At 48.4% G+C, this 27,303-nt stretch overlaps 1 protein-coding gene across 3 annotated transcripts in view; it reads left to right on the top strand.

The window, feature by feature from the left end:
- SLIT3 (slit guidance ligand 3) overlaps positions 1-27,303 on the top strand; it is a 641,188-nt gene that overhangs the window by 521,444 nt on the left and 92,441 nt on the right. For all 3 annotated transcript variants that reach the window (XM_035292102.3, XM_035292104.3, XM_035292103.3), the window contains exons 13-18: positions 5,244-5,387; positions 6,683-6,846; positions 17,236-17,386; positions 18,967-19,041; positions 25,380-25,523; positions 26,322-26,465. In XM_035292102.3, the coding sequence (XP_035147993.3) occupies positions 5,244-5,387; positions 6,683-6,846; positions 17,236-17,386; positions 18,967-19,041; positions 25,380-25,523; positions 26,322-26,465 (822 nt within the window). The remainder of the gene's footprint in view (positions 1-5,243; positions 5,388-6,682; positions 6,847-17,235; positions 17,387-18,966; positions 19,042-25,379; positions 25,524-26,321; positions 26,466-27,303) is intronic.

The following is a 27,303-nucleotide window of genomic DNA, read 5'->3' as shown; positions in this document are numbered from 1 at the left end:
CCGAAAGTGCTCCAAGACAAGGGGTGGCAGAGGGCCTCCTAGAGCTCACACTCGGAAATAAATTTAGAAGGTGCTGTACATGCGCTCCCACTCTCCAATGTGCCACTCTCCTTAATTTCCTCTGACAGGAGCATGGCTCTTTTTGTTTTTGTTCTACCTGATTGTAAAATCACCTGCTGCATTGATGGGAGTGGCTGCAAAGAGGGTGTCCCCACCGCCCCCCATCAGCCTCAGGTGGCTCCCTCAGGCCCTTAGTGAGAGGGGACTGGCCCTCAGGACAGCATGATGATTGGAAAAAAATCTTTGGTCTATTATGGCATGAGTCCAAATGCTGTCCTGCCACTTACTGCTTGTGGAACTCTGGTCAAAGTTATTTAAGCTCTCTGAGTCCCAGAAGTGTCACCTGTCAGCAGGAGATTAAATGGGAGTGCCTGGCCTTGTGAAGTGTTTTATATGCATTACCTGTTAGGTCATGTGGCTCCTGCTGTTCACGTGGTGGTTGTGGTTCACCTGTTCTGATCATCCCAGCCTTCCCTCTCTATTCATTTACGTGATCTCCAAGGGTCCTTTGGGAGATAGGTCTGGAGCAGGTGGTCCCAAAAATTCACTGGATCTGCATCTGGGGAAACCGATGAGTACAGTATTCATCAGGCAGTTCCCATGTGCCTGACTCACTGGATCCAACAGCAAGTTGGACTGAGGTGGGGTCTAGAGCTGGGATGTCACAGTTGTCAGTTTGAGTACCAGGCAGCCTCTTGAATGAGGCCAGCTGGGACATCCCAGCTTGTGTGCAATTGCTATTATCTCTGTCCTGTAGTTGTCCCTGGGCCTGCTCAGAGTAAGGGGAGCACAGAAGCAGGCATATCGCTCACACATTGCCATTCAGCCAATGATCCTGAAGGTGGAAGCCTTGCCTTGTACAGGTTCAAGCCACGCACTAAAGAACCTGCCACTTGTGCCAATGAAGGCTTAATCAGCATCACATGCTGAGGCTCCTCCCTGGGAGTCAAGAGGACTTCAGATGCCTCTGCATTCCCAAGAGGCAAATAGAATCTTCCAAACCCAACCAGACCTTTGTCCCCCTGAAGCATGCCCGGGTACAGTCAAGGCTAGCAAAAATAGCCACTCCTCACACACAGGGAAAATGGAAAAGAGAATACAGATTTTAAGTAGTAGATAAGAGATGGCTTTGGAGTGAAACAGGCTGGAACTTCACTTATTGCTGGGGGACCTTGAATCCATCACCACTCCAAACCTCAGTTTCCTTATGGGAAAAAATAAAGATAATCAGTGTTCTTGTGAGGGTTAAGTAAGATAGTGCCTGGGAAGTGCCTGAGAAAAGCACACAGAGATGTCTCTAGAGAGGATGCTGCATTATTATCATTTCACACAGCAGTTACACCACTGCTCCTCAAAGTGGGATGAGCCAGGACAGAGCAAGCATCCTGGAATCTCTGCTGTAAAGAGGGAGAATCCATCTCTCCAGTGAAAGAGGGAGGCCTGTGTTCAGAATTCCTTAAAGAATTGCTAAACCTCATTCTAAATGTTTGTTTACTCTCTATTTGCTCCATAATATGGTGCTTTTAAAATTCCCCTCCAACTCTTGTCCATGTACCAAATAGCTAAGAGCTTCTTTCATGGAAGCCAGGCTGAGTTGAGTAGCTGCCAGCCTTCCTCCTAAAGGAAAGAGGGCACAAAGACAGGCTGTTAGATCTTGCTGATGCTGGGGACCAGTGTGGCTGTCCTCAGCATCTAATTCTGGATAAGCAGCTTAATTTTATCTCTGCCTGCACCTACACACCTCGCCTGAGAGAGCCAAGCATCCTGGGAGAGAATGAATGACCAGAAGACTCTGCCCTTTTGTGTTTTCTTTTGCTCTGTGTTCATGAGCCCTGTACCTTGGGCTATCTTCGCCTAGTAATTCTGCCAGCCTGGGTTGTTTTGATGCCTTCCGTATTTGAACTAACATCCCATGCTGAGAGATCGAGGAGCAATAGGAAACAAAGAAGCATCTGAATGAGCAAAAAAAAAAGAGCCTATATTTAGGCCTGATGAGTGAAGAGGCATTGCCAGGGTGGCATTTAGTTTGTATGAAGGCAAGTCCAAGTTGCCATTTCTTTCTCCCCATGGCCATCTTCCTTGTCTAGTGCCTAATATGCCCTAGAACCAAGTGCTACAATTGGGCTCATGAATATGCTCTGGAGTTTTAAACCTAAATGCCCACTACGGCAAGGAAGGTCAAGTAAATTAGTGAAGGGACACAATAGGGAGTAGTGAGGACTGTGGCAAATAGCATATGTCCTATCTAAAGGGGGCAGCTACTCCATGGCTGCCTCCGTGAAACCCAGGGTGGCCTGTACTCCTGAATTTTGTTTTTCAAGAGAAAATGGAAATCTGGTGTGGTATGGTATGGGTGTGTGTGGGTGTGTGTGTGTGTGTGTGTGTGTGTGTATGTGAGAGAGAGAGAGAGAGTGTGTGTGTGTGTGTGTGTATGTGAGAGAGAGAGAGAGTGTGTGTGTGTGTGTGTGTGTGTGTGTTGTATGAAATTTTCCAATTTTTAAAACACAGGGAGGACTGATTAAACACATTTTATTTATGTGGCATGATTCAAAATGTCACAAGAAGGATTCTATCCTCAGGCCATCAGATAGGCACCTCTGACCTGCTATGTACTCAATAGTTCAGCATTTCGTGACAAGATGATGTACTCGGAAGGCCCTGAATGTCAAAGTTTAGAACAAAACTCTTACCATGTATGGACTTAAAAAAAAATCAAAACAGTGTGTGTGTGAAGGGTCCATTCCTGAGCCCTGGTTGCTGGGCTCTGTTGGGTCCTCTGGCTTTTCTCCCTGTTTCTCAGCTCTATCATATTTCCTTCAAATGCCCCCAAAATGCAGTGACATTGACTAAATTTAATACAAAAAGCATAGGAATTTGGTGCGGGTGGAGGTGGGGGTGGGGAGGGGATGTTGCAAAGAGTATAGACAGATTGGATGGGTAGACAAGACATTCATAAAGAAGAAACGTTATGAGCCCTCTAGAGAATTCAATTATCATAACCATTTCCAGCATGCTCCCTAGAGACATGTGTGACCTGAAACAGGCCTGCCAAACTCTCAGCCTCAGTTTCCTCCCCTGTCACTTGTGAGGCAGGCTCTGTCCATCTGCCCAGGTTCCTGTGAGAACAGTGGGTCACTGGGAAAGCACTTTGGAAAACACAGAAAGTATTCTAGCAGCATGAGCGTTTTTTCCACTGCCAGGCAGGAGGACATCTGTGTGAACCCCTGGGACCTTGCCCGTTATTAGCCAGATTTAACAGGCAGTTCTTCTTCCACTTGTCTCTGCCACAGCTGCTTGCCTGCACGTGGGTGCACCAGGACCATGGGGAGGGGGGCCTGCAGAAAGGGAGAGGTGGCACGGATGATTGAGCACCAGGGGCAGCCTCACCGTTGCCAGCTGCAACCCCCCTGGGTCCTGGTTTGGAGAGACTCATGAGGCAGGCCAGCCCGGGATGGATCTCATGGGTCATTCCCCACCAGGGAAGGGCTGAGCCAGCCTCGAAAGTAAAATTTTTGAAATTCAACATTTCTGCTGGTTAGTTTATTTTCCTCTTCCCCCAGTCTCATTTGAGAGGGGGTGAGAAATGATTTTACACTGGCTGCCAGGCACACCTAGTCAGTCTAGAATAAGTAAAGGTAATTCTTAAGATCTCAATGTGCTTGACTTGCCAGCGCTGCTCTGGAAAACTCTCTGTCACCCTCATGGCATCCTCTGCTTTCCCAGATTTCCATCCAAAGGGCAGCTTCCTATAATACTTTTTTAGGGAGTCTGAAGAGCTAAAAACACGATCCCTCATAGATAGGAAGGCTGACCCTGGAAGGGGTGGGGGGGATGGGTGATACCTTAGAGAATGAAGACCCCTGAAGCTGTATGTGGAGTTTAGTATACATCTTCATAAAGAATACACACCAAGAAGAAAGGGACGAATAAAACAGATGTCATCGATGCCGTTATAGAGCTCCTAGTCCTATGCGGAGGTAAATGATAAACAAATCCTATAATCACAAATTGCGATGAGTGCCAGAAAGGAAATAAACAGAGGGGTGTGGGAGACAATAATGGGGTGAGGGTCCCATTGTAGATGAGGGGGTCAGGGCAGGCCTCTCTGAGGAGGAGACATTTGAGCTACAATGCACAGCAGGAAAAGAAGGAAGCCCTGCTGAAATAAGGTAAAGAGGGTGTTCAAAGGTCCTAGGGAAAAGTCTCCTGGTGTGTCTGAGGAACCAAAATGCAGTCAGTGGTGGGCTGGGTGCAGTGGCTCAGGCCTGTAATCCCAGCACTTTGGGAGGCCGAGGTGGGTGGATAACCTGAGGTCAAGAGTTCGAGATCAGCCTGGCCAACATGGTGAAACCCCGTATCTACTAAAGATACAAAAATTAGCCGGGCATGGTAGTGCATGCCTGTAATCCCAGCTACTTGGGAGGCTGAGGCAGGAGAATCGTGGAGGCTGCAGTAAGCCTAGATGCCACCACTGAACTCCAGCCTGGCCGACAAGAGCAAGACTCCATGTCAAAAAAAAAGGCAGTGGTGGGACTTAAGGGTAGTGAGTTTTGGGTGAGTGGGATTAGGATGAGGTTGGGGAAAGGGGCCAGGTCAAACTACATGGGACTCTGTGCTCTGTGTGGTTGTGCACACACCTGTGTATGAGACAGAATCCATGTGTATGTACACATACCTGCCTACATATAAATGCAGTTTTTCTGGGAGGATGACCTATAACTTTCCTCACATTGCCAATAGGATCAGTGATTCAAAAGAACTGTAAGGAATTTTCTGAATCAAATTGCCCGTAGTCAGTCAATTAAAGCTCTAAAACAATTATACCAAATTATTTTTTTTTTTCTTTTCGATTTCTGGAAGCTCTGAATCCTAAAACACAAAGTGAAGCACTTAGGGTGACTTTTCAGGTCTTCCTTCAAGGTCATGGGTGCAAGAGAAGGTGCCAAGTAATAGCAGTGCGTGGCACAGTGTCTGTGGTGACAGTGTATGCAGGTGCCCAGAAGTGTTTGGGGTTTCGGTAGACACAGGAAGGCAGGTCTCGCTCTCTTTCTGTTCCGCAGGGGGAGCTCAAGGCTGCAAGTATGAGTGATGGGAGTTTTGCAGCCCATCCCCTGCAGGTGCAGCCCATGCCCCGCAAGTAATTACCAGGATTAGTGAATCACCCAGCTCTCTCCTGTTTGCAGCCTCCTCAATGCCAACAAGATCAATTGCCTGCGGGTGAACACGTTTCAAGACCTACAGAACCTCAACTTGCTCTCCCTGTATGACAACAAGCTGCAGACCATCAGCAAGGGGCTCTTCGCCCCCCTGCAGTCCATCCAGACGCTGTGAGTATGCTGCCTCAGGTGCCACTGGGTGCCCATGCGGCAGGAGACCCAAATGCCTGTCATGGAAAACACCTGAATGAGGGTGGGACAAGCACATCCAGGAGGAGTTCTAGAGCCTGCAATGAAGCTAAAATCATAAAAATAGGAATAGCTTATCTGTACCAAGCACTTACACAGTGCTTGACACCACACGGAGTATTTATCCTGTTTTAAAGCCCTTAAGCCTCACAACCACCCTGTTTGATGCTGTTATTATCCCTCGTGTCTATGGAAGGAAACCAAGGCATAGAATGCTTAGGTAACTTCCTCAAGATCACACAGCTAGCAGTGAGCAGGTTTTGAATCCAGGCGAAGGAGGTCCTGAGCTACCTTTGTAACCCCTGTGGTCACTGTATTCTGAGCAGACTCCATTTCTGCAAAAGCACACTCCTACCCACCCTGTAAAATCAAGCCTCTGAGGTGGGCACTCTTCCTCTTTGGGAAGTATTTCCTCACTTCCATCCATTTCAGATATTCATAAACGTTTTACTTAAATAGATGACATCCAAGTACAGATTTCAGCCCATTTTCTGAAGGCTCCAGCCTCAGGCATAGACCCCAGCCCCACGCCCAAGCATGCAAGTAGACTGGGGGTTTCTGGAGACCCTGTAAGTCATCTGATGCTTATTGTCCCTGTAGCCAGAGACAGGAACCAAGACACAGTAAGAGCAGTGGCCATATATTGACACTGACCACGTGCCAAACACTGTGTTCAGTGCTTCACGGTTTTTCTTACTGAGCCAGGGGAAGCAAGACCCATGGTGCTCTTATGATGATAAGGATAATTACAACAATACCCGCTACTATATATGGAACACCCACCATATGCCAGGCGCCGTGCCAGCTGCTTTATGTGCTTAGTATCACTGAGCTTAGGGAAATAAAATGCATTCTACCCCAAGTGCAAACTCTAAGCCTGCAACTGGGTTTGCCTGTCAGAATCACTATGGGTAAGAGTAGAAGCGGTCAGTGGTGGATCCTGCCCCAAGTGGGAAGAGCTGGGAGACCGATTCCCCAGACCAGATGCTAGCTGCATCTGTGACTGTCTTTTGCAGACAGCGGGCCTCAGACCCCCTCTTTGAGCCCTATCTGAAACTAGCACCCCCATCAAGGCCTCCTGGGGTGATGAAACCTGGGGTGGTGGGGGGAGGCATCCTTGCACTGGATTGCCAGGGGCCCAGTGCAAGGCAGGGTGGTGATGGTGGAGGATCGAGACACGCTGGCTCTCCTGATTAACGGCCCCATCCCTCTCACAGCCACTTAGCCCAAAACCCATTTGTGTGCGACTGCCACTTGAAGTGGCTGGCTGACTACCTCCAGGACAACCCCATTGAGACAAGCGGGGCCCGCTGCAGCAGCCCTCGCCGACTCGCCAACAAGCGCATCAGCCAGATCAAGAGCAAGAAGTTCCGCTGCTCAGGTAATCAGGTTACGGGGCTGGGCCCCGCTTTCTGACTCAGAATACAGCAACCCCAGAGAGGCCAATAATCCAATCTGGAGGACAGCGAGCGCTGTAATGGCTCCTGGGGAGCATCTTTGCAAATTAAATTGGGGAAATTCAGTTAGCCCTGCAGAAAACCAATTACCTTATGGATTTAAAATAAAACACACACACACCCACACAGTAAAAGCATGGGGGGGGTAGGCAGTTGCAGGGGAGACAGAACTCATGCAGCAGTGTCTCCAAGAGCTAGGTAGAAGGTGGGGCTGGGGCGGCCTTTGCACATGTGCCTGGTACGAGCTAAGATTTTTTTTGTTTGTTTCCAAAGGGCAAATAGAGAAATAAATATAGCTCAGGCGAGGCTACAGATGGTGTGTAATCTTGGGGACCTCCCACTCCCTTCAGAGACAGACTGTGGTACCACCCTTTGACCACAGTATATTATAGGTTTCACATGTTCACGAATAGCACTGTCCCTAGCTGTCTTGTCTACCACAGACTACTGTGTTCTGAGTATGGAGAGACTGGTAAAGAGCTGTGCTCAGGAAGAAACAAAGCCTTGTTCTTCTGTGCCCAGGATCTCTCTAGAAACCTTCCTTCTCATTGCACCCAGTAAGGACATGGGGGAGAACAGCAGGGGAATTCTCAGCCCATCTTGGAAACAGAAGTAGCTCTCCTTGACCCGACAGCTACATGAACAGGCAGTTAAAAATTACTATCATTTGTGTCCTTTTCTACTGGAAAAAAAAAATCACCAAATTGCATTGTGCCCCCAGTGGTGAGAGATTGATCACACAAAGTGCCGAGGTGGGTTGTAGCCAAGCCTCACAGACTGTCTGGCAGCAAGAGCGTTCTTCCCCTGCCCAGGAGCTTCTGATGCAGGCGAGTCTTCCTGGGGAGAATCCCGGTGTGGAGAGAGGTCACTGGGAGAAGACCAGTGGGCAGACTTCTGCCTCTCACAGCATCTTCTTGTCCTTTAAGTCAGATTCTTTAACCAAGGTCTCCAGAATGATAAACTTTAGCTCTTTAAATTTTGTTAACAGAAACAAATACCTTGGGAAGGCCTGGAGATAATGCAGGGACTTTGTGGCACTGTGAGAAGTTGGTACCAATTTGCCTTCCCTAGAATGATGATGTCGATTACGAGAGCAATCTTTCACCTGTGATGAGCATGGTGCTGAAGGCCTCTAGTCTGATTTGCTTGTTCCAGTGGTCCTGGGAAGTCAGTAGGAGAGGCCTTCGCTCTAAAGGAGAGGGAACTGAGGGTTTAGGGGTGAAGGGGCACTCCACGGTCACAAGCCAGCAAATAGCAGAGTCAGGACTGAACCTCAGGTTCATTTTGCTCCTCACACCACGCAGCATCTAGGAGAGAAGGAGTATTTGGGGAGGACAATAAGCTGCTTGGATGACCTCCTTCTCTGGTCTCATGCCCCTACCCCAACCCATTGCCTGAACACTGTCCTCAGGTTCCTTCCTTGGCCAGGCAACATCTCTGGAAAGAAAATCTCACCCAAGGCACTTCATCCTTTCCCCAGGCCCTTTCCTCATGACTCATGCCTCTATTCCTACCATTGTCTGGCCAGAGCTGAGTTAATTAGCTCTGACAAGCAGTGGTACTCACAAAGAGGGGCAGTGAGAGCCAGAAGAGGGCAGGGTATTGTCTGCCAATCTTGATGACCCTTTGGTCTCATAAGTATCCTGTTGATACCTTGGACCCCAGATGGACGCTGTGGCCCTGCGTGGCACAGCAGGGTAAGAGTCAGTTTAGGATCCAAGGACTGGTGTCTCCCCAGGATCACAGTCTTGGCAATTTCCTAGGCATGACTATGGGCTGGTGTTGGGGGTAGCAAGGTGGGGGTGGGGTAATAGAAAGAACTAAGTAGGAGAAAAGGAAAATAGAAAGTGGACCTAAGGAATGGTAGAGCTTAGTTCTAACTCTGGCTCCGCCACTGTCTTCCTACTATAGATCTATAGGATCCTGGCTGCTTTTCCTACGTGGGGGTGGGGTGGTTGAACATTTTAAAAATGAGACAGGGAGAAGGAGCCGGGTTCTTGGATTGACTCTGTCTAAAATATCTTTTAAAAAAATCAATACTAAGCAGAAAGATTATTCCTAAAAAGTAGAGATGTTTGGAGCCAGCATAAGCCTGACGCATAGCACTCTGTATGCTTTTATTTTATGTCGTTGCAAAGAAAGCACAACTCCTGAGCTCTAAAGGCCTCGGCTTTGAGAAACACGGGTTCCAGACCTGCCTTGGCCTTGAAGGGAAAAGAAAAAAAAAAAAAATAGATCTAAAACTCTGTGTTTTCAGGAAGCTCCAGAAGAAAGAAGGGGGGCAGCTGACACAGACTGGATGTGACAGATAATAACTCTGTATTTTACTTTCTCCTAAAAGCACCCCCATTGAAAAGACAGCTGATGTAATTAGAAGGCAATCTGAGGGCTGCTCCGTAATGCATCCTGCCCCCCACCCCTCCCGAAGCAGGGCGTCTGCTTTCCCAGCTGCCTGTGTCTGCTTCTCTCTATCAGCTGCAGCCGCCGCCTTGGGCAGCAAGATCAGCTTAAAGGTGGATGCTGCTGGCTGGCACAATCTGACCATCAGATTAAGTCCTCCTGAAAAGGCTCCATCTGGCTGCCTGGGACCCCAAGCCCACCCCTGGGAGCACTTGGCAGTTGCAGGGTGCTGTCTGTCTTCCCTCATGCCTTCCTGATTTGTATGAGAAGAAACTTGTTGAAAAGTACAGAAGGTGGTGATGCAGGGTATCCAAAGAGGGCAACCAACAAGATAGCACTCAAGAAATGACAGAATTTTTAGAGACCTTGGAGGTCATCCCGTTTATTCTAGAGATGGATACATTGAGGTCCGCACAGCAGCAAAATCTTATCTAAGGTATTGAGTATTATTTTCAGGGCAAAATCTGAAACCCAGGACTTCTAACATACTGTGAAGACTCTTGATAATTTACCTACAAATCCTTCCATTTCTTTTTGTAGAAAGAAAGCAAAGAGAAAGAAAAGTAGATTTTAAGGCTCGGTGAGAGCAGGGGTTTGCACAAACGGGATGGATTTTCCCTGCTCTGCTACCTAATCAAACTCAGGGTCCTAATCAAACTCAAATTTGAACACCCAGAACCAGAGTGTTCACAGAGCCCTGCAAAGCCGTGTCAAAGCCGAACGGAGTCCAGATTGTAGTGGCTGACTCTAGTGCACGTTGTAGGAGGGCTTAGGAAGGAGGATAGGCCAGACCCAGAGCTGTGGGCTAGGTCTTCCTAACTTGTCCATCATGACAGACAGCCTTTGCACTGTTGAGATGCTGAGACCATCTAGAGCATACACCCAGTCCCAAAAACACATAATGGAAGAATGATGATACTGGCCCTCATGTCAGAGGTCAGTCAGAGAGGGTCTCAGTCACCTGGCCTTAGCTCGAGTTTCTTCAAGATGCACATCTCCAGCCCAATCCCAAATGGGAGGAAGTCCCAAGTCAGCAGGTGCATGGAAACTGACCCTGATCTGTCACAGATAGGAATATAAAAACTGGGTAGCTCACCTGGGCCCTGGGCATCCTGACAGTATTTATTGGTTCATCCTGCTCACTCTCATAATTTCTAGCCAAAGAAAAGAGCAAGAAATCAAAAAGGACCCCAGAATTCAGTGTCTTCCCCTCAGCCTCCTCAGTTGGCTTCCCTTTCCTTCCTTCTCTTAGTCTAAAAGAGGCCCTTCATCATGAGGCTCTCTGGCCACCATCTCTGTGAAAGTCAGTGTTCTCAAACAACAACTGTGATTGCAGGTTTCTCAGTCCAAACCCTCAGGCCTCATTGGTTTTCCTGTCTTTCTGTCTGGCTCTAGAGATGTATTTTCTTTTGACACTGCACTACTCCTATATTAAACCTCAAATGATCTGGGATGAGTGTTTATCAGCCAGAGCATTTCTGGAGAGCCCAAAGGATATTAAGGAGACTCCTGAATTGTGGAATGTCAAAGGGGGCTTTTTCCTAAAGAAGAGCATTGAAAGTTTGCTAGACCACTGGGAACTATGGATTGTCTCTTGACTTAAGGGGATAGAGGAACGGCTGTGATGAAAACATTCAGCTGTTGGGGGTGTTGGGCCTACGTTGCAAAGCATGCAGAAGATGCTTTGCTAAGTTTAATGTCTTGTCAGACCAACTGGTGTGACTAAATGGAGTTTAGAGGCTCAATCCAGGCATGTGATAGGATCACAGATGTCTGAGTGTTCTTTCATTCCTTGGGAAGGAACCATGCTGCCCTGAAGCTCCTGAGCGTGGGCATCTAGTGATTTCCCTCCTGTTCTTCTCCCTTCCTACTGCGTCACCCCTGGGGTGGGGCACAGTGGCAGCGGGGCTGCTATCTTCAGAAGTGTTCCAGTGGAACCCCACTCCTGGTACTAATCACGCTCAGTGGGGGCCTGCTCCGGCTTCCGCTTCTCCACGCTGCTTCCTCTGAGCGCTCCTGTCCTCTCTCTGATGCTGCTTCCTGACCTTGACTCTGACCAGTCGCTGCGGGGCTTTCCTTTGTGCTTGATCTAACCATGTGGTGGAATGATGGAAACGGAACATGGTTCTGTCAAGCACCGCGGAAAGCACCGTGCTCTCCTGCAGCATGGCCCGCCACCGCCGCCACCACCGCTGGACACCTCTCCTCTGCTCTGGAGCACCGCAGCCCACCACCTGCCAGACCCACCTCTCCCAGTCTCAACTCACCAAGGGCAGGAGGGTAGGAGTCTTAAAGGATGCAGACACACGGGGAAATGGGTCTGGAGAAGCACAATGGGGCCCAACAAAGATCTGTATCCATATCTCCTTCCCAGAATAGGAAGGGGGAATTAGGAATTAGGGGGAGTCACCCTCCCCCAAATCGAGTCTGGATGCCAGATAAGGAGTGATAACTAGGTTCGAGCTCAGAAACTATTGTGTCTCTTCTTCCATTTGAAGGGAACAAGTATACCCAAGGCATATGCCCCGTGGTTTCATGGGAGAGTCCCAACTCAAAGTCATTTTTCCAAGCGGCAACTAACCCAAAGGGGAATTCCTACTGCTCATGACCCCCCACCCCTCCCACCACCACCTTTATTGGTATTCACGTCATTTGAAATGAATGTGAGCATGAGAATGGGTGAAACTGGCATGAGTCTGAGACTTTGGGTCTAACCTGAAGTTCTGAAGCTCACTCCCATGCTTTATGAAAACTCTGTCTCTGAACCCCATGAAACCTAAAGTCTAGTCTGTTTCTTTGACCTGCAAAGTACAGTTAACACAGAGGTGCTGGACTCCTCATCTGGGGCTAATTCCGTTTCAGGGGAGGGAAGTGTATGTGAATGTGGAAACCTGCCATCTCTGATAATAAAGACAGGGATCTTGGTACCTCTTATTTTGCTTGTTTCTTGACAAATCCTAGACCCAGTGTAACCAGAACATTGTGTTGTTCATTCCTGTCCTGGAGTCTTTGTCCTATTCCTGCAAGAGAGAGCTAAGGTGGGAACCAAAGCCTGGCTCCAGAACTAGGAGCCGAGACCGGGGCCCCCATCATGAGGTGTTATTACCTCCCCCATCTGAGGTTACCCTTCAGAACCAGGAACCCAACCATTGCTGAGTAATTTTAAAACATATATTGAGTACTTGTTATAGGCCAGGCAGTGAACTGTTCCACATCATTACCTTGTTTAATGTTCACAAAATCTAAAGTCCCATTTTGCAGATGAGGATATTGAGGCTCAGAGAGGTTAATTAACTTACCCAGGGTCATCTGACTCCAGAATGGCTGCATTGTACTGCTGTAATACCCACCTTCTCAGCTGTGGACAACCCCATTGCCTGGAATTAGAATTTTTTTTTTTTTTTTTGAGATGGAGTTTCACTCATTCCCCAGGCTGGAGTACAATGGCAAGATTGCGGCTCACTGCAACCTCTGACACCCAGGTTCAAGTAATTCTCCTGTCTCAGCCTCCCCAGTAGCTGGGATTACAGGTGCCTGACTAATTTTTGTATTTTTAGTAGAGACAGGGTTTCACCATGTTGGCCAGGCTGGTCTTGAACTCCTGACCTCAGGTAATCCACCTGCCTCAGTCTCCCAAAGTGCCGGGATTACAAGCATGAGCTACCATGCCCGGCCCCAAATTAAAAAATTTTAAAAACCTTGATTTGATAGGGACTTGAAATTTTTTTAAACTCACCCTTTGAGGCTTTCATCTGTTAATAGAAAGGACTTAAGCAAGAAAGAAAGCATTATTCAAATGGCTCTTCCTCTCCAGCATGGACACACAAAGATCCCCTTTGACACAGAACACATCCTCTAGCCTGGAGAAGTTAGTTCCCTCTCCCGCCTTACAGAGAGGAGCATTCTGAGGTCCTTGGCGCTGCCCTCAGTGTGGCCGGGCCCAGGCCTCTGGGAGTGGGTCCATAATGACCCACTTTCCTTCAGTGCTTTACTGGCCCCGCAGCCACAGGCTGTGGTGAGGCAGTGCCAGCCTCAGACCGTGGGTATTTCCCTCTGTTTTCAGACAGATGGCTGCACTCATAATAGACTCCAATGGGGATAGCTTACTAGGACAGCTCCCTGCCCAACTGGTGACCAAACTCCTAGTAAAACAGTTGGCATCTTCCAGCCACTGGCAGCTGGTCCCCCAGCCTTGCCCATGAGCGGATGTCTGTGTGCCTGGCAATGTTCTCCTGAGTCATTCATCACTTATGACCCTTTGCTTATTCACGTCACTGTCTTTTCAAGCTGATGAGGCCTGACAGGCCTTACGCTCCCCCCGATTCCTCTTCCTGCTGCTTTCCTCCTTTCTTTTATTCTACTCATCTTAGGGATATTGGGAATAGGGAGGAGAGCTCTGAACACATGAGTTAGCAGGTTCACGATGATCCGTTCACAATGAATTTATGAGGCCCAATCAGCAAACCAGCTGCCCAAAGGATGATACAAAATGCTTACTGTTGATGGCAGCAACCATCCTGGCTGGACCTGGTGCTGGCCTCTGATCCCAACCCAGCCAAGTCCATTCAGAGCATGGGAGCTTGACTCCTTACCTGTCCCACACCCCTGGTCAGCCAGATGTGACATGTGTTCCTCCTGGGAAATGGCTGTAGGGCAGGGATGGATAATAAAATTGTGTTGCTGTGAATTTCCACCTCCTACCCCCACCGCCCGTCTATTAAAGCTTGTCTGTGATCACGTACCAAGTGTCGTTGTTCTGAGCTGCCCGTGAAAGGGGAGGAGGGCTCCAGGGGCAGAAGCAGGCAAGATGCCAGATGACATCAGCTCTTCCAGGGCCGGTTTCAGCCGAGGTTGAGTTTTATGGCCCTTCTTCAAATCCTCCGGGATCTCTTCTGTCTGAACTCACCCCAAAGAGAAGAAGCAACAGCCTATTGCAGTTGGTCCTCTGCTACTAAGTATTTCTGGCAGTGACAAATATGCATGGAGATTGAAATTGACTTTTAAAGCTCTGGAAAAGTTAAAAATACTTTTGGGTAGTTATGATCATTAGGCATAACAAATGGCTCTAAGAAACCCTGGGTAGTTTCGGTAATGAAATATGAAGTGATGGAGATGGCATTTCGGGCTGGCTCTGACTGGGGAAACGAACTTTTTCAGTTATGTACATACGCCGTTATGAACATTTCTGGCTCCCACTCGTATAAAATATCACATTCCGACCCCTTGTTATTACAAACCAGGGCAATAACAAAAACAGCAGGGGGAAAAATGCTGGAAAGAACACATTAGTCCATCGAATCTAATTGCAAAATCATTTCATTAAAATGGGTCAGCGGCTCCATTGCAGAGGTCCACCAGTTATAATCTAACTATACTACTGAGAGTGATTCCTGCTAACTACAGGCTGCTCTCACCTTGATTAAAATGAAAATGCATTTAATAGGCGGCTGTCCCCAGCCACAGCCCAGCCGGTGCACGCCTCCAGGCTCATCGCCTTGAAGAGCAAACTGTGCTTCTTCCTGTCTTTCTGCCTCTGATCAGCCGTCAGGGTTCCTTCACTTTGCAAGGATCCCATTATAGACACGTTGTGAAGGAAAAATCTCTGTATGTGTGTGCAATGCCCCTTCATGCCGTACTGTGTGGATGCACTGGTGCAGAGAACAAGAGAAGGTAGTCACCTAACAGGCTTCGCAAAATGAAAAATTCTCCCAGGATTCAGCACACTGATGGCTCTGGAAGAAAAGGGTACAGGTCATAATTACCAAGTGGGACGAAGCTGGCAAACCAAAGGCAGGAAATCTGCATCATACGTTGAACCAGGAAACCACTCAAATGACTGTGGGGACATGTGCACAGATTTTGCTCACACAAGTTTAGGGGTAGAAGGGGAGATGAAGGGATGGAGAGAGAGCAGAAAAGGAAAGGAGGACAGGTCCAGGCTTCTGACCCCTGTCTTAGGTAGAGAGTGTTACTTCAGAATCAAATAACCACCAAGTTCATTCCCGATCAAGAATTACAATAGGGAGATCATGGGAGGCGAGTGAAACTAAGAGCGTAGAAGACATCTGCGTCCTGTCCCACCCACCATAGCCCACTGCGGAGAAAGACCCCATTCAGTCCACCTGCACCAAGTATGGCTATAAGATCATTCCCACAAGGACCTGGGAAAATCTTTGGGGAGAAGCATGTCTGTAGCAAAGCACGTTATTCACGTGGAGCTAGGCAGCAGCCTGCCCAGACTGAGGGACCTGTGGGGCTCAGTTTCCTCATCAATAAAATAGTTATCCTAACCTTAGAGTGTTGCAAGGATTAAATGAGATCATCCATTTGAAATGGGAAGAAAAGTGCCCGGCTCAGTACATGTTCCATAAATGGCCACTGTTACTGCCAGCTACGCTCATGTTTTCACAGCCTCCAGGCTGCCAAATGTTCTGCTGGGTTGTAGAAAGAAGCAGTGCTAGAGTCACAAGCATCCATACGACTCCTGAGGCTCTCTACCTCCTTAATCTTACTTTCATCTGCACAAGAGCCTCCGGAAGATAAGGGCAGTTATTTGATTCCCATTTTACATAGAGAGAGACTGAGACTGGTAGGTGCCAAAGCCTGAGCAAGCCTGTGCTCCCTTCTGCTGAAACGCATGAAAAGCTAATGCTCCTAATGCAAATAAGATCACCAAGTTGCCTCACCTAGTAGAGCAAACAAATAATGTTCACATTCTCTGAAATCCTTCCGAGGATTTCAGGACACGCAGGTGCTAATGACACCCCACTCATGCACTGGATAAATGTGGACCCAACTCTTGTTCTGTGCCTCTCATTGTGCTAGCAAAGTGTTCAGGGCGAAAGGATGGAGTAAACCTGGCCCCATCAATAAGCTTATGTCTGATAGGAGAACCAGTGCTCCCTCAAGTCCCTCCAGCATGATTCCAGGTCTCACAGAAGTTTGCCCACGTGCCCATGGATCATTAGTGATCATTGATACTCCCCAAGGTATCTCTTAGAGACACCAGATTGTTAGTCCTGTTACCATGACCGCAACTTCGGGAGAAACTCCTTTTCAAAAAAGCACATCTCAGCTCCAACTTTCAGTTGATCAGAACTCACCTTTCACTATACTTACAGAGGCCAAATCTGACCCTCGGGTACATTTTGCTCATCTTCACAGTGTTTTAAATTGGAATTTATTACCAATATTGTTTAAATATATGGATTTTCTTTTTTGAAAACAAACATCAGGCAATCTGAGCCAAATTTCCAAGCATTAAGGCTGTAGCTCCAGTTCCCCAGGCTCCCAACCCTCATTATTGTCTTCCCAATCTTACAGTCAGCTGTTGATGGTCATTTATCTCCCGTGTGCTTAGCCTGCACTTGTTTTATTACCTGCTGGCGTAATAAAGGCCCCTGAGTTTGCAACCCTTTCCCATAACTTATTCCTACCCCGGCATAGCCCCCATCAAAGTATCATCAAAATCTTGTCATTTGGATTTTCCTGAACATTTAGAGGGTCCAGGAATGATCGGAATTGTAGAGTAGGTAGCCCCCCTAAAATTGTAGACTGAATTCTGTACATGTGCACCACAGAGCACTTCCACGAGGAAAACATCCATAACCTACATCAGCTCAAAAAGTTCTGTGACCCCCCACCCAAAAGCATAAGAGCCAGTGGATCTTGAGCCTGGTGTTCCCAAGGATAGTGATGAATAACAAAGACTCATGAGAAGGAAGCAGTAAGGCTGGGGGCAGGGAAAGCACCAACAAAGTGGCCGTATAGCGAGGGTGATGCCGTGTCTGTCACGTGAGCCCCAATACCCCCTAACTCATTCTCCCATGTCTGTCTCCCACCCCCACGACCCACAACCTGGGCTCTGTGTGGAACTTGGGTGACGCTGACGTCCCCTCTTTGGCCCCTCCCAGGCTCCGAGGATTACCGCAGCAGGTTCAGCAGCGAGTGCTTCATGGACCTCATGTGCCCTGAGAAGTGCCGCTGCGAGGGAACTATCGTGGACTGCTCCAACCAGAAGCTGGCCCGCGTCCCAAGCCACCTTCCTGAATACGTCACGGACCTGTAAGTCCAACCTCGGCGTGAACTCCCTACTCCTTACACGCTGGTCACCCACAGCCAGCACGGGCAAGGTCTCCTGGAGGTGACCCCCTCCTGGCTCAGTCATCTGGTGCTTGTTGGCTGTCTTTTCCATACTGGTCTGAAGGCAGATACCCAGGCGTCTCCTATGGACAGCTTGCTTGCAAATAGAGACATTTCATTCCTTCATTCTACAACTGTTCTCTGAACACCCACTGTGAGCCGGCATCATGCTAGGCCCACCCGTTTCTACATCAGGGCAGAGCACATAGTCCCTGCCAGCCCTTATGTGGCTTATAGTAAAACCAGAAAGTTGGGTGTTAAATAAAGAATTGGAATGAAGTGAGAAAAAACTAGTATGATTAAATATATCTGAGCCTCCGATTAGCCATGTTAATAAAATGATGTGTTGGTTTATTAAAAAAAAAAAAAGGAGAGCTAAAAAATTATAGCTGGGCCGAGCATGGTGGGTTATGCCTGTAATCCCAACATTTTGGGAGGCCAAGGGGAAAGGATCACTTGAGGCCAGGAGTTCAAGACTATCCTGGACAACATAGGAAGACCCCACTCCCCAACTTCAGTCTCTACAAAAAAAAAAAATTTAATCAGATGGGCATGGTAGTAGCATGCACCTGTAGTCCCAGCTACTAGAGAGGCTGAGGCAGGAGAATCACATGAGCCTAGGAATTCGAGGCTGCAGCGAGCTATGATCACACCATTGCACTCCAGCCTGGGCCACAGAGTAAGACTCAGTCTCTGAAAGAAAATCTTTTTTAATTAAAAGAATTTTTTTTAAGTTACAGCCTCATGGAGGACAAAGGCACAACATGTGGGGACTGGCAGACATGGGGCTGACTCTGGCAGGCTTCCTAAGATGAGGCCATTTGCTCCTCGGATCTGGGACTCAGTTTCTTAGCCGTCAAATGGAGAGATAATTAGTGCCTACCTCCTAGGGTGATTGGGGAGATGAAGAAAGAGGATGCAGGCATGGCACTCATCTTGAATCCTGGCACAGAGTAAGCTCTGGATGAGTGGTGGTGATCTGCATTATTATTATTGTTTTGTCCTCTCTAACTTCACAAGAATCAGAGGACACAGCAAGGCCCCTTTCCCTGCCCTGCTGCTCTCCCTGAGCACCTGTGAAGCTCCTGCTAGAAGGAAGTGTTTAGGAAGGAACTGAGGGGCTTGGAGGATTGGGAGACCCTGGAGAAATCTTCCTGGGGTATGTCCACAAAATAAAAGCAGATCCTTAGTAATAGATGGGTGCTGAGAGCAATGCATGCCCTTGCAGAGTATTCAGAATATCCCCTACACCCCCGCCGAAGGAGGCTTCCTCCAAGAGGCGGAGGAAGCAGCTGATCCACTCTCTTTCACCCTATTTGCATTGCATGTGCCTCCCCCACCCGCTGGGCCCCTCTGTTGACCAGACAAATGCCAAAGCTACCGATGGCTCTGTGGGCCTTCACTAAGTGTAGGTTTGGGTGGCAACGCACCCAAAGCCCTGGGGGGCCCAAGGAGGGGTCTCCTCCACAGCTAACCCACCACTCATCTTGCTTCCTACACAGGCGACTGAATGACAATGAGATACCTGTTCTAGAGGCCACTGGTATCTTCAAGAAGTTGCCCAACTTGCGGAAAATGTAAGTCAACTTCAGGAACTTGGCAGCAGCCTCTGTTCTCTAGTCGGAGCCTGCGTTCCAGACTAGAGGATCCAGGGCACTGGCCTCTGCCTCAGCCTCTGTTCCAGCCCCTCCCAGCTTCCTCCAGAGCTCTGCTGTGGACTCTGTTGGGTAGCAAGACGTGTAGACACAGACCAAAGTGATGCTTCACAGTTTTAGCTGAGAGTTATACAGAGCAAGCATTCAACCCCATCCCAGACCCCGCCCTGGACCCTCTCCTAACCCCACCCCTATAGCCCATCCAATACCTAGGCCAGGGTTGGTGGGTAGGACTCAGGTAAGGACTGCTGATGGGGCATGGGTGTCTAAGGTATATGCTATTTGACAATTTTTGTGTGGTGACAGTTAAATGTCAGTTTTTAAATGGAATCAAAAGACTCCTGCATTAGTGATACGCATCAGAATGAACATTCCAGCAGCTTCTCACAGGGGGTTTCCATCTAGGAATCCATGGGTCTGACCACGCCTTGGCTTAGGCAAGGGCCCACATGTCTATATTGGCTTCTCCACTGCCAGAGATGCGTATCATCCTAAGCCTCTCCCTGCCTAGGAGCTTGGGCCTAGCCATGAAGGTAATGAGAACGATGTTGGTGCACCATTAGAGTCCTTGTCCTGAGCTAGGGACCGTGCTCCCTGCCTCCCACACATTGTCTCACCAAGTCCTCACTCACCCATTCAGTGTTGGCTTCATAGTCCTCTTTGTGCAGGTGAGGAAGCCAGGGCTCAAGGAGGTTCCGAGACTTCTCTAAGACCACACGGCTAACGGGTCCAAAAGCTGGCATTCAGGCTTGAGTCCACCTGCAGCCATGCTAGCATGAGGCTAGGCTTGCTTCTCTCCATCTTCCCTTCTAGGCCCCCCAGCAGAGTACCAGCACAGAAGGGGGTGCTCTTTACCATCTGATCCCCAGGGAAGCACTCGTCTCTTTAGCCCCTCTCCCTTACCCCACCCCATACTTTATGTCTCCTGGCCCCAGAGTTCAGGTTGGCCTCAAAAAATGCAGTCCATCCTCATGATTCATGGATTCCATATTTGAGAATTCGCCGACTCACTAAAATTTGTGTAATTCCATAGTCAAGACTCTCCAAGCTTTCAGTCATTCTCGGGCATGCACAGAACACCAAAAAAAACAAAAACAAAAAAGGAGTCACCTACAACATGTACCCAGCTGAGGTCAAGTGAGGCCACACTCTGCCTTCTTCTGTCACCTCTTGTGCTGTAAACCAGCGTCCTTTTGCATTATTTTCATGCCGTGTGTTTTGCATGTTTGTGCTTTTTGATGGCGATTTTGCTGTTTAAAACGGCCCCCAGACACAGCACTGAAGGGCCGTCTGGAGATCTTCAGTGTGCGAAGGCTGTGATGTGCCTTATGGAGGACATATGTGCGTGGGAGCGATTTTGTTACAGGCTTGAATTACAGTGCTGCTGGCCATGAGTTCAACGTTATGGATCAGCCGTATGTATTAAATAAAGTATCTTTCAGCAGAAGCACACATATAACAAGGTTGTATGTTGGTAGGTTGATGAACATGTTGAGACCAGAGGCTCACAGGTCCCTAATCTTATATTTCCCCTAAGAGCAATACATTGGTATTCACTAATGCAGTGTTCCCAGGAACTGTGTGCAGCATAACTACTGTGTGTATGGGTTGAGTATCCCTTATCTGAAATGCATGGGATCAGGAGCGTTTCAGATTTTAAATATTTTCGAATTTGGGAATGTTTGCATACACACAATGAGATGTCATAAGGCTGGCATGCAAGTCTAAGCAAAATTCACTTACATTTCATATACACCTTATACACAGCCTGAAGGTAGCTATACGATATGTTTAATAATTTTGTGCATAAAACAAAGTTCAGGTGCATTGAACCTTCAGAAAGCAAAGGTGTCAGGTGTGGAATTTTCTAATTATGTTATATCAGCACTCAAAAAGTTTTGGGGCCGGGAGCAGCAGCTCCTGCCTGTAATCCCAGCACTTTGGGAGGCCGAGGTGGGTGGATCACGAGGTCAGGAGTTTGAGACCAGCCTGGCCAACATGGTGAAACCCCGTCTCTACTAAACATACAAAAATTCACTGGGCACAGTGGCAGGCACCCGTAATCCCAGCTACTGGGGAGGCTGAGGTGGGAGAATTGCTTGAACCTGGGAGGTGGAGGTTGAAGTGAACCAAGATGGCACCACTGCACTTTAACCTGGGTGACAGAGCAAGACTCTGTCTCAGGAAAAAAAAAATGTTTCAGACATTCTGGTTAAGGATGCTTACCTATAATGAGAATGGACTGTACCACCTCGGTTTTCTCTTGTTCCTCATACTCCTACCCATCAGTTCCCTGCAGACAAATAGGACAGAGGCCTTCTAGGCCCTGGGCAGCATCTGAATCTCACTGGTGCTACTCAGATCTCTTTCCTCCCTCCCTCCCTGCCTGCAGCCACCACGTTGCTCATGGTGCCAGTGACTGTTCTGTAAGTAGGAGCAGTGGAGAGAACTTTAGGGGGATGGCTGCAAAAAGGGCACACTTGGGTCAGGATCGTGGCTGTCCCTGGAGTCCAGTGCCCCACTAGCTTCAGGGGCCCAACACAAACCTCACCCATCACCTGCCAGGAATTGTTCTTTTTATTTCAAACCAGAGAAATGCGTACTTTGTTTTTAACCTGAAGACAGAGACTTACATGCCTTTGGCCTGAGGCAGATATTAAGATGCATCAAGCTGGCCAAGTGCATATTTGCCTACTGAACAGGATTGGCTAGACTTTGCTTCTGTGAAGAAATAGGTACCCTCACATTTGAGATGAAACTGAAGCACTTTGAGTCTTTCATCCTCCCAGTTTGGATAGAGACATGAGTATAGAGAGTATTTCTGTGTGCCCAAGAAAACAACAGCACAAACACATGATAAGTGTCAACCAAGTGTCAACCGACTGCCAGCATCAGCAACTAGGCAACAAAAGGGAGCAGTGCGGACTCTGGCAAAATATGGGCCTAGATCTCATCAAAAGGGACAGATGTCACACAGCTCATCCCAATATTTGCCGTGTTGGAATAAAGGTTGGGCAAATATTTCCACTTCTCAAGAGCAGCCACAAGTCCAGGTGTGGAGGGAAAATGGGCAGACAAGCCTGTGCGCATTCTGAATTCAGCTCTGCCCTTCCCAGCTATGTGACCCTAGGAATGTCCTTAGCCTTTCTGAGCCTTAATTTCATCATTTACTTAATAGAAATTAATCTACCTTCCTTATAAGTTATGGCGAAGATCAGAAGTGTGAGGAAATAAAGATGGAAGACATGGCTATGGTACTGGGGAGAGAGAGTGTGGAAAGGTGGGAGAGAGAGTGTGGAAAGGTAGGAGAGGCCATGTGAGCTGAGTGACCCAGAGTAGCTGGTTATATATTTAAAGCGGGCTGCACACTCAGACACTTTCAGGAGCCTGGGAGTAGTACAAATGTGGAAAGCCATAAAAATAGTACTAATGGCTAGCAGTGAGCACAAATTAAACACTTTACCCTGTGCCAGACAGTACAGATACTGATGCACTTAACCTTCACCAGGAAACCCTCAGGGGCTCTGAACTAACCCAGAGATGGAGAGAGGTCCCCTGGGTGGCCCTGGCTTTGCATTTTGGGGTTTCCTGGGAGCTGGAGCATTGTCAGCAGGACACTGCTCTGAGAATATTCTAGTGCTCTCACAAAACCTCCATGCACTTGTTTTGTTTCTGGAGTGCTTGCCCCAAGCTGCACTTTCTGACCTTCAGCTACTGCTGCCTGTACTTGTGAGCGGTGCTTTGATAGATGGAGAGAAGCAGCAGCCAGCTCTTCTGGAAATTTCTATCCCCTCTTTTTTACTCTCCTTCTGTTTTCCATTCTCCCAGACTGAGGAAATCCAATTCACAAACCTTACAGTAATGTGATGTTAATTTTGCTCATTTAAAGAAACAGATGTCAGGAAATGGGAACCCTCTCACTTCATAGCTGCTTTAACTCATCTTCATTGCTCATCCCTTGTACTTTAACCCCCGCCCAAGAAGCTCAACTCTCTGGAGCAAAAGCCTTTTCCTCTGGCATTCGGGTGAGTTACAGCTGCTGGGAGAGCCTTTATCTCTCCTCCCGTGTCTAGTTCGGGGTAATTTGCAGTCTTCCAGTGCGTTACCTTCATTCCTGGTTTATCCCGGACCAGGGCTATCAGGATTTATCGGAAAACTGGCCAAGTTTAAGGAGAGCCAGGCACGGAATGGAAATCCAGTCTGTGAGTCTGCTGACTGTCTCAGCTTGGGAGAGGTTTGCTGGGAATGCTTATTCCTGTTTTCTTGGCCGGACGGGGAGGAGAGAAGGAGAACGGGGTCATGTGGAGGGGCAGGGAAGGAACCAAGGCACTGACTGTTTCCCCCATACCTGCCCACAAGTGCAGGCATGGCCTCATCCTGGGGCCTGGGGCCTCCTTCGGAAGAAGGAAGTCAGCCTGCATTGAGCGTCCAGTCCTGTCACTTGCCAAATCAGTCCCTGAGGGAGGTCTCATCCCCCTCACATTGCTGTAGGTCAGCCTGGAGCTCAGACCAGGGACTTGGTGTGGTCCTAGATCCCCTTCCAGTGCCCTGTGACCTGGAGCAGTGCTCTTCTACTCTGGGGCTCGGTATTTCAACAGTAAGATGTGTCCTGGTTTATCTCTGTGAGCCCGCCAATTCTACCAGCTTCCATGGGCTCCATGAGTTCGCGGCTCTGCCTCCACTTGCAATTTCCGTTTACAGATGGTTCCCTATGCAGGGCTCTGAATAGGCTGCTTGCTTGGGAGGCTGGACTCTTCCCCTCAGCTAGTATAAACACTGTCATCACCTTCAGTTCATCCATCTGACCAGGGATGCCTTCCAAGGCTGGGCATTTCGATGGTACACAGAAGCCCCCAGCACCCCTGCCAGGGAGAGCTGGAAACTCGCAATGCTGACGGCTCTGCAGCATCTGCTTGCTGTTCTGTTCTCTCGTGAGGCCTGTGCAGGATGTCAGCAGTTGGCCTCGGAGGGAAGAGCTGCTTTCAGACCTTGGGGGCAGACTCAGAAATGGCAGCACCCAGGGCTTGATAGGACCAAGCTCACTTGAAGCAAATACAATATCCAAAATCTTGTTCTGCAAAGAAGTACTATCCGCATAGCCAAAGGAAGTCTCGCTTCTGAAAGAAGAGATTCAGTGGAGCACATCTGATACGCCAGAAAACCTGGCTTCAAATCCCAGTTCTGTCAGCTGTGTGACTGCAAACTAGTCAAGCTCTCTGAACCTCAGTCCCATCACCAGTAAAACGAGACGATAATAATGTATCAGTCTGACAGCCATTGTTCTGAGGGTTCTATGTGGTTGTGTTGGTCATATCCTTCATGAGGCGCCCAATACATAAAAAGCAGTCAACACGTAGTAACTAGAAAGCACCATTTATTTATATCAGGGATCCTTAACTGGTGAGAAAGCTCGAAGTTCCACAGATGCCCTAGTCCCAAGGAGCAGGGGGCATGCTTTATATTTTTCTCCTGCCTTCCTCTTGTAAATCAGTGCTTCATGAGAGTCTCTACTGAAGAGAGAAAAAAGTTTGAGAGTCACTATTTTAACTCTCTCAGTCCCCCAGAGCACTGAAAAGACAATTACACAGAAATCCCATCCGGTCTACTTTTCTCAATTGATACATAACGATGGTACGTATTTATGGGACACGTGATATTTTGATACATGCATGCAATGTATAGTGATCAAACAGGGTATTAGGAGATCATCACTTCTAACACTTATCATTTCTTTGTGTTGGAAATATTTCAGATCTTCTATAGCTATTTTGAAATCTATATTGTTGTTAACTAGAGTCACCCCACTGTGCTCTCAAACACTACAACTTATTCCTTCTAGCTACCCATTAACCAACCTCTCATCTCCCCTAAGCCTTCCCAGCCTCTGGTAACCATGCTTCTACTTTCTATCTCCATTAGATCAACTTGTTTAGCTCCCACGTATAAGTAGGAACACATGATATTTGCCTTTCTGTGCCTGGCTCATTTCACTTAACACAGTGACCTCCAGTTCATCCACTGACCATGCGGTCTGTTTCACAAAGGTAGCCTCACCTGCATAGGCCCAGGGTCCCTGCTCCCTGGGCCAGATGCTGAAGACCAACGGTCAGGGACCCCAAAACGGATCTCCTTCCACCATCCTGTCCTCAGTCTCGGGGTCTCTGGAGAGTCCCCACCTGGCTGCAGAGCAGGACATTCCATCCCTGAATCAAAACCATCTGCTCCTTTTGATCCTCCCCCATTCTGTTTCTTCCTTCTAGAAACCTGAGTAACAATAAGATCAAGGAGTTGCGAGAAGGTGCTTTCGATGGAGCGGCCAGCGTGCAGGAGCTGATGCTGACGGGAAACCAGCTGGAGACTGTGCACGGACGCATGTTCCGCGGCCTCAGTGCCCTCAAAACCTTGTGAGTGCTTGGGGTGGGGCCTGGAACAAGACCCAGAGGGAGATGGGAGGACAGGGGAATTGGAGACAGACTATCAGGGCAGGTTGCACCCAGGCGCTGTCTTGACCTGCTGAATCCCTCTCTTCCTGGAGTCAGAGTCATCAGACATCCACAGCCTTGGATGGGAAAGAATTTAGCATGCTGAACACTCTCCAGCATACACACTTACACGCACACACCCCACAGAGTCACCCTCTCCCGTGTATTCACATATGTATATATGTGTGTGTATCTATGTATATCCTATATGTATGTATGCACATATATACACATTCATACCAGAAATTTGCTGAAGGAGGCACACAAACACATTTACCCACAAACATAAGCATAAGAATCTTTATAAAAATGACATATGCAGACACATGCAATGTGCACATAAACATATGCACAAACAGGCATAGACATACAAGCCCACACATCATACAAGCCAACGTCTACAACACTTCTTGATTCTCTTCTTTTCCCAGAAATACATGTGTACACCCTAGCAACCACATGATATGTGTGTGTGTACATACATATGCATGACCTGTGTTTCCAAGAAAGCATGCACAAACAACAAGGTACACACACATTACACACAGCCCAGTGGGGCTCCAGGCCCTGCTCTCACAGGACAAACCTGAGCAACATGGCTGGACTGGGCTTAGAATCAGCAAAAGCATCTCACCTATACACACACACACCATCGTGGCACCATTTGGTGACAGAAAAGATCATGCCTGTGCTCTCTCATCCCCACCCCTCTCCCGGTAGGATGCTGAGGAGTAACTTGATCAGCTGTGTGAATAATGACACCTTTGCCGGCCTGAGTTCAGTGAGACTGCTGTCCCTCTATGACAATCGGATCACCACCATCACCCCTGGAGCCTTCACCACGCTTGTCTCCCTGTCCACCATGTAAGTTCTCCTGATTCTACTGCCCACTCACGCTGGGCTCCTGCTCTGCAGACCTCTCTCCTCCCAGCTCCCTGCTACCTTTGGCCAAGCTCATCTATCCACTCCACTTGAAAACATTCATCAAGCTTTCTTTATGTGCCAGGCATCGTCCAGGTACTGCGGCTGCAACACCTGGCCCCTCCTTCCTGGAGCTCACAGCATAGTGAACTGCCACAGAAAGCAGTGATTTGGAAACCCAACATGGAAGGCCAGGCATGGTGGCTGATGCCTATAATCCTAACACTTTGGGAGGCCCAGGCAGGTGGATCACCTGAGGTCAGGAGTTCAAGACCAGCCTGGCCAACATAGTGAAACCCCATCTCTACTAAAATACAAAAATTAGCCAGGCATGCTGGGCAAGTACCTGTAATCCCAGCTACACAGGAGACTGAGGCAGGAGAACTGCTGGAACCAGGGAAGCAGAGGCTGCAGTGAGCTGAGATCTTGCCATTGCATTCCAGCCTGGGTGGCAGAGCAAGACTCTGTCTCAAAAAAAAGCGGGAGGTGGGGGCCTTTGTTGATAAACACTGGAGCTGTATTCTGGAAGGTAAGTGGGTGTTAGCTATTGAAGAAAGTGGGCAGTACACTTCCTTCAGAGGAAAGGGCATGTGCAAAGGCCCTGTGGTTGGCTGCAACAGAGCAAATGTGGGACTGAACATATCCCAGCATGGTCACAGCACTGAATGAGGGAGGGCATGACATAAGGCAAGGCTAAAGAGGAAGCCAGGGTCAGGCTGCAGGACTGCTGTGGGCCATCTTGGTCTTTGTCCAGAGCACATCAGGAAGACTGGCACTTTTA

Source organism: Callithrix jacchus, chromosome 2, assembly GCF_049354715.1.
Source record: "Callithrix jacchus isolate 240 chromosome 2, calJac240_pri, whole genome shotgun sequence".
Lineage (NCBI taxonomy): Eukaryota > Metazoa > Chordata > Mammalia > Primates > Cebidae > Callithrix > Callithrix jacchus.
This window is presented reverse-complemented; position numbering and strand designations above follow the sequence as displayed.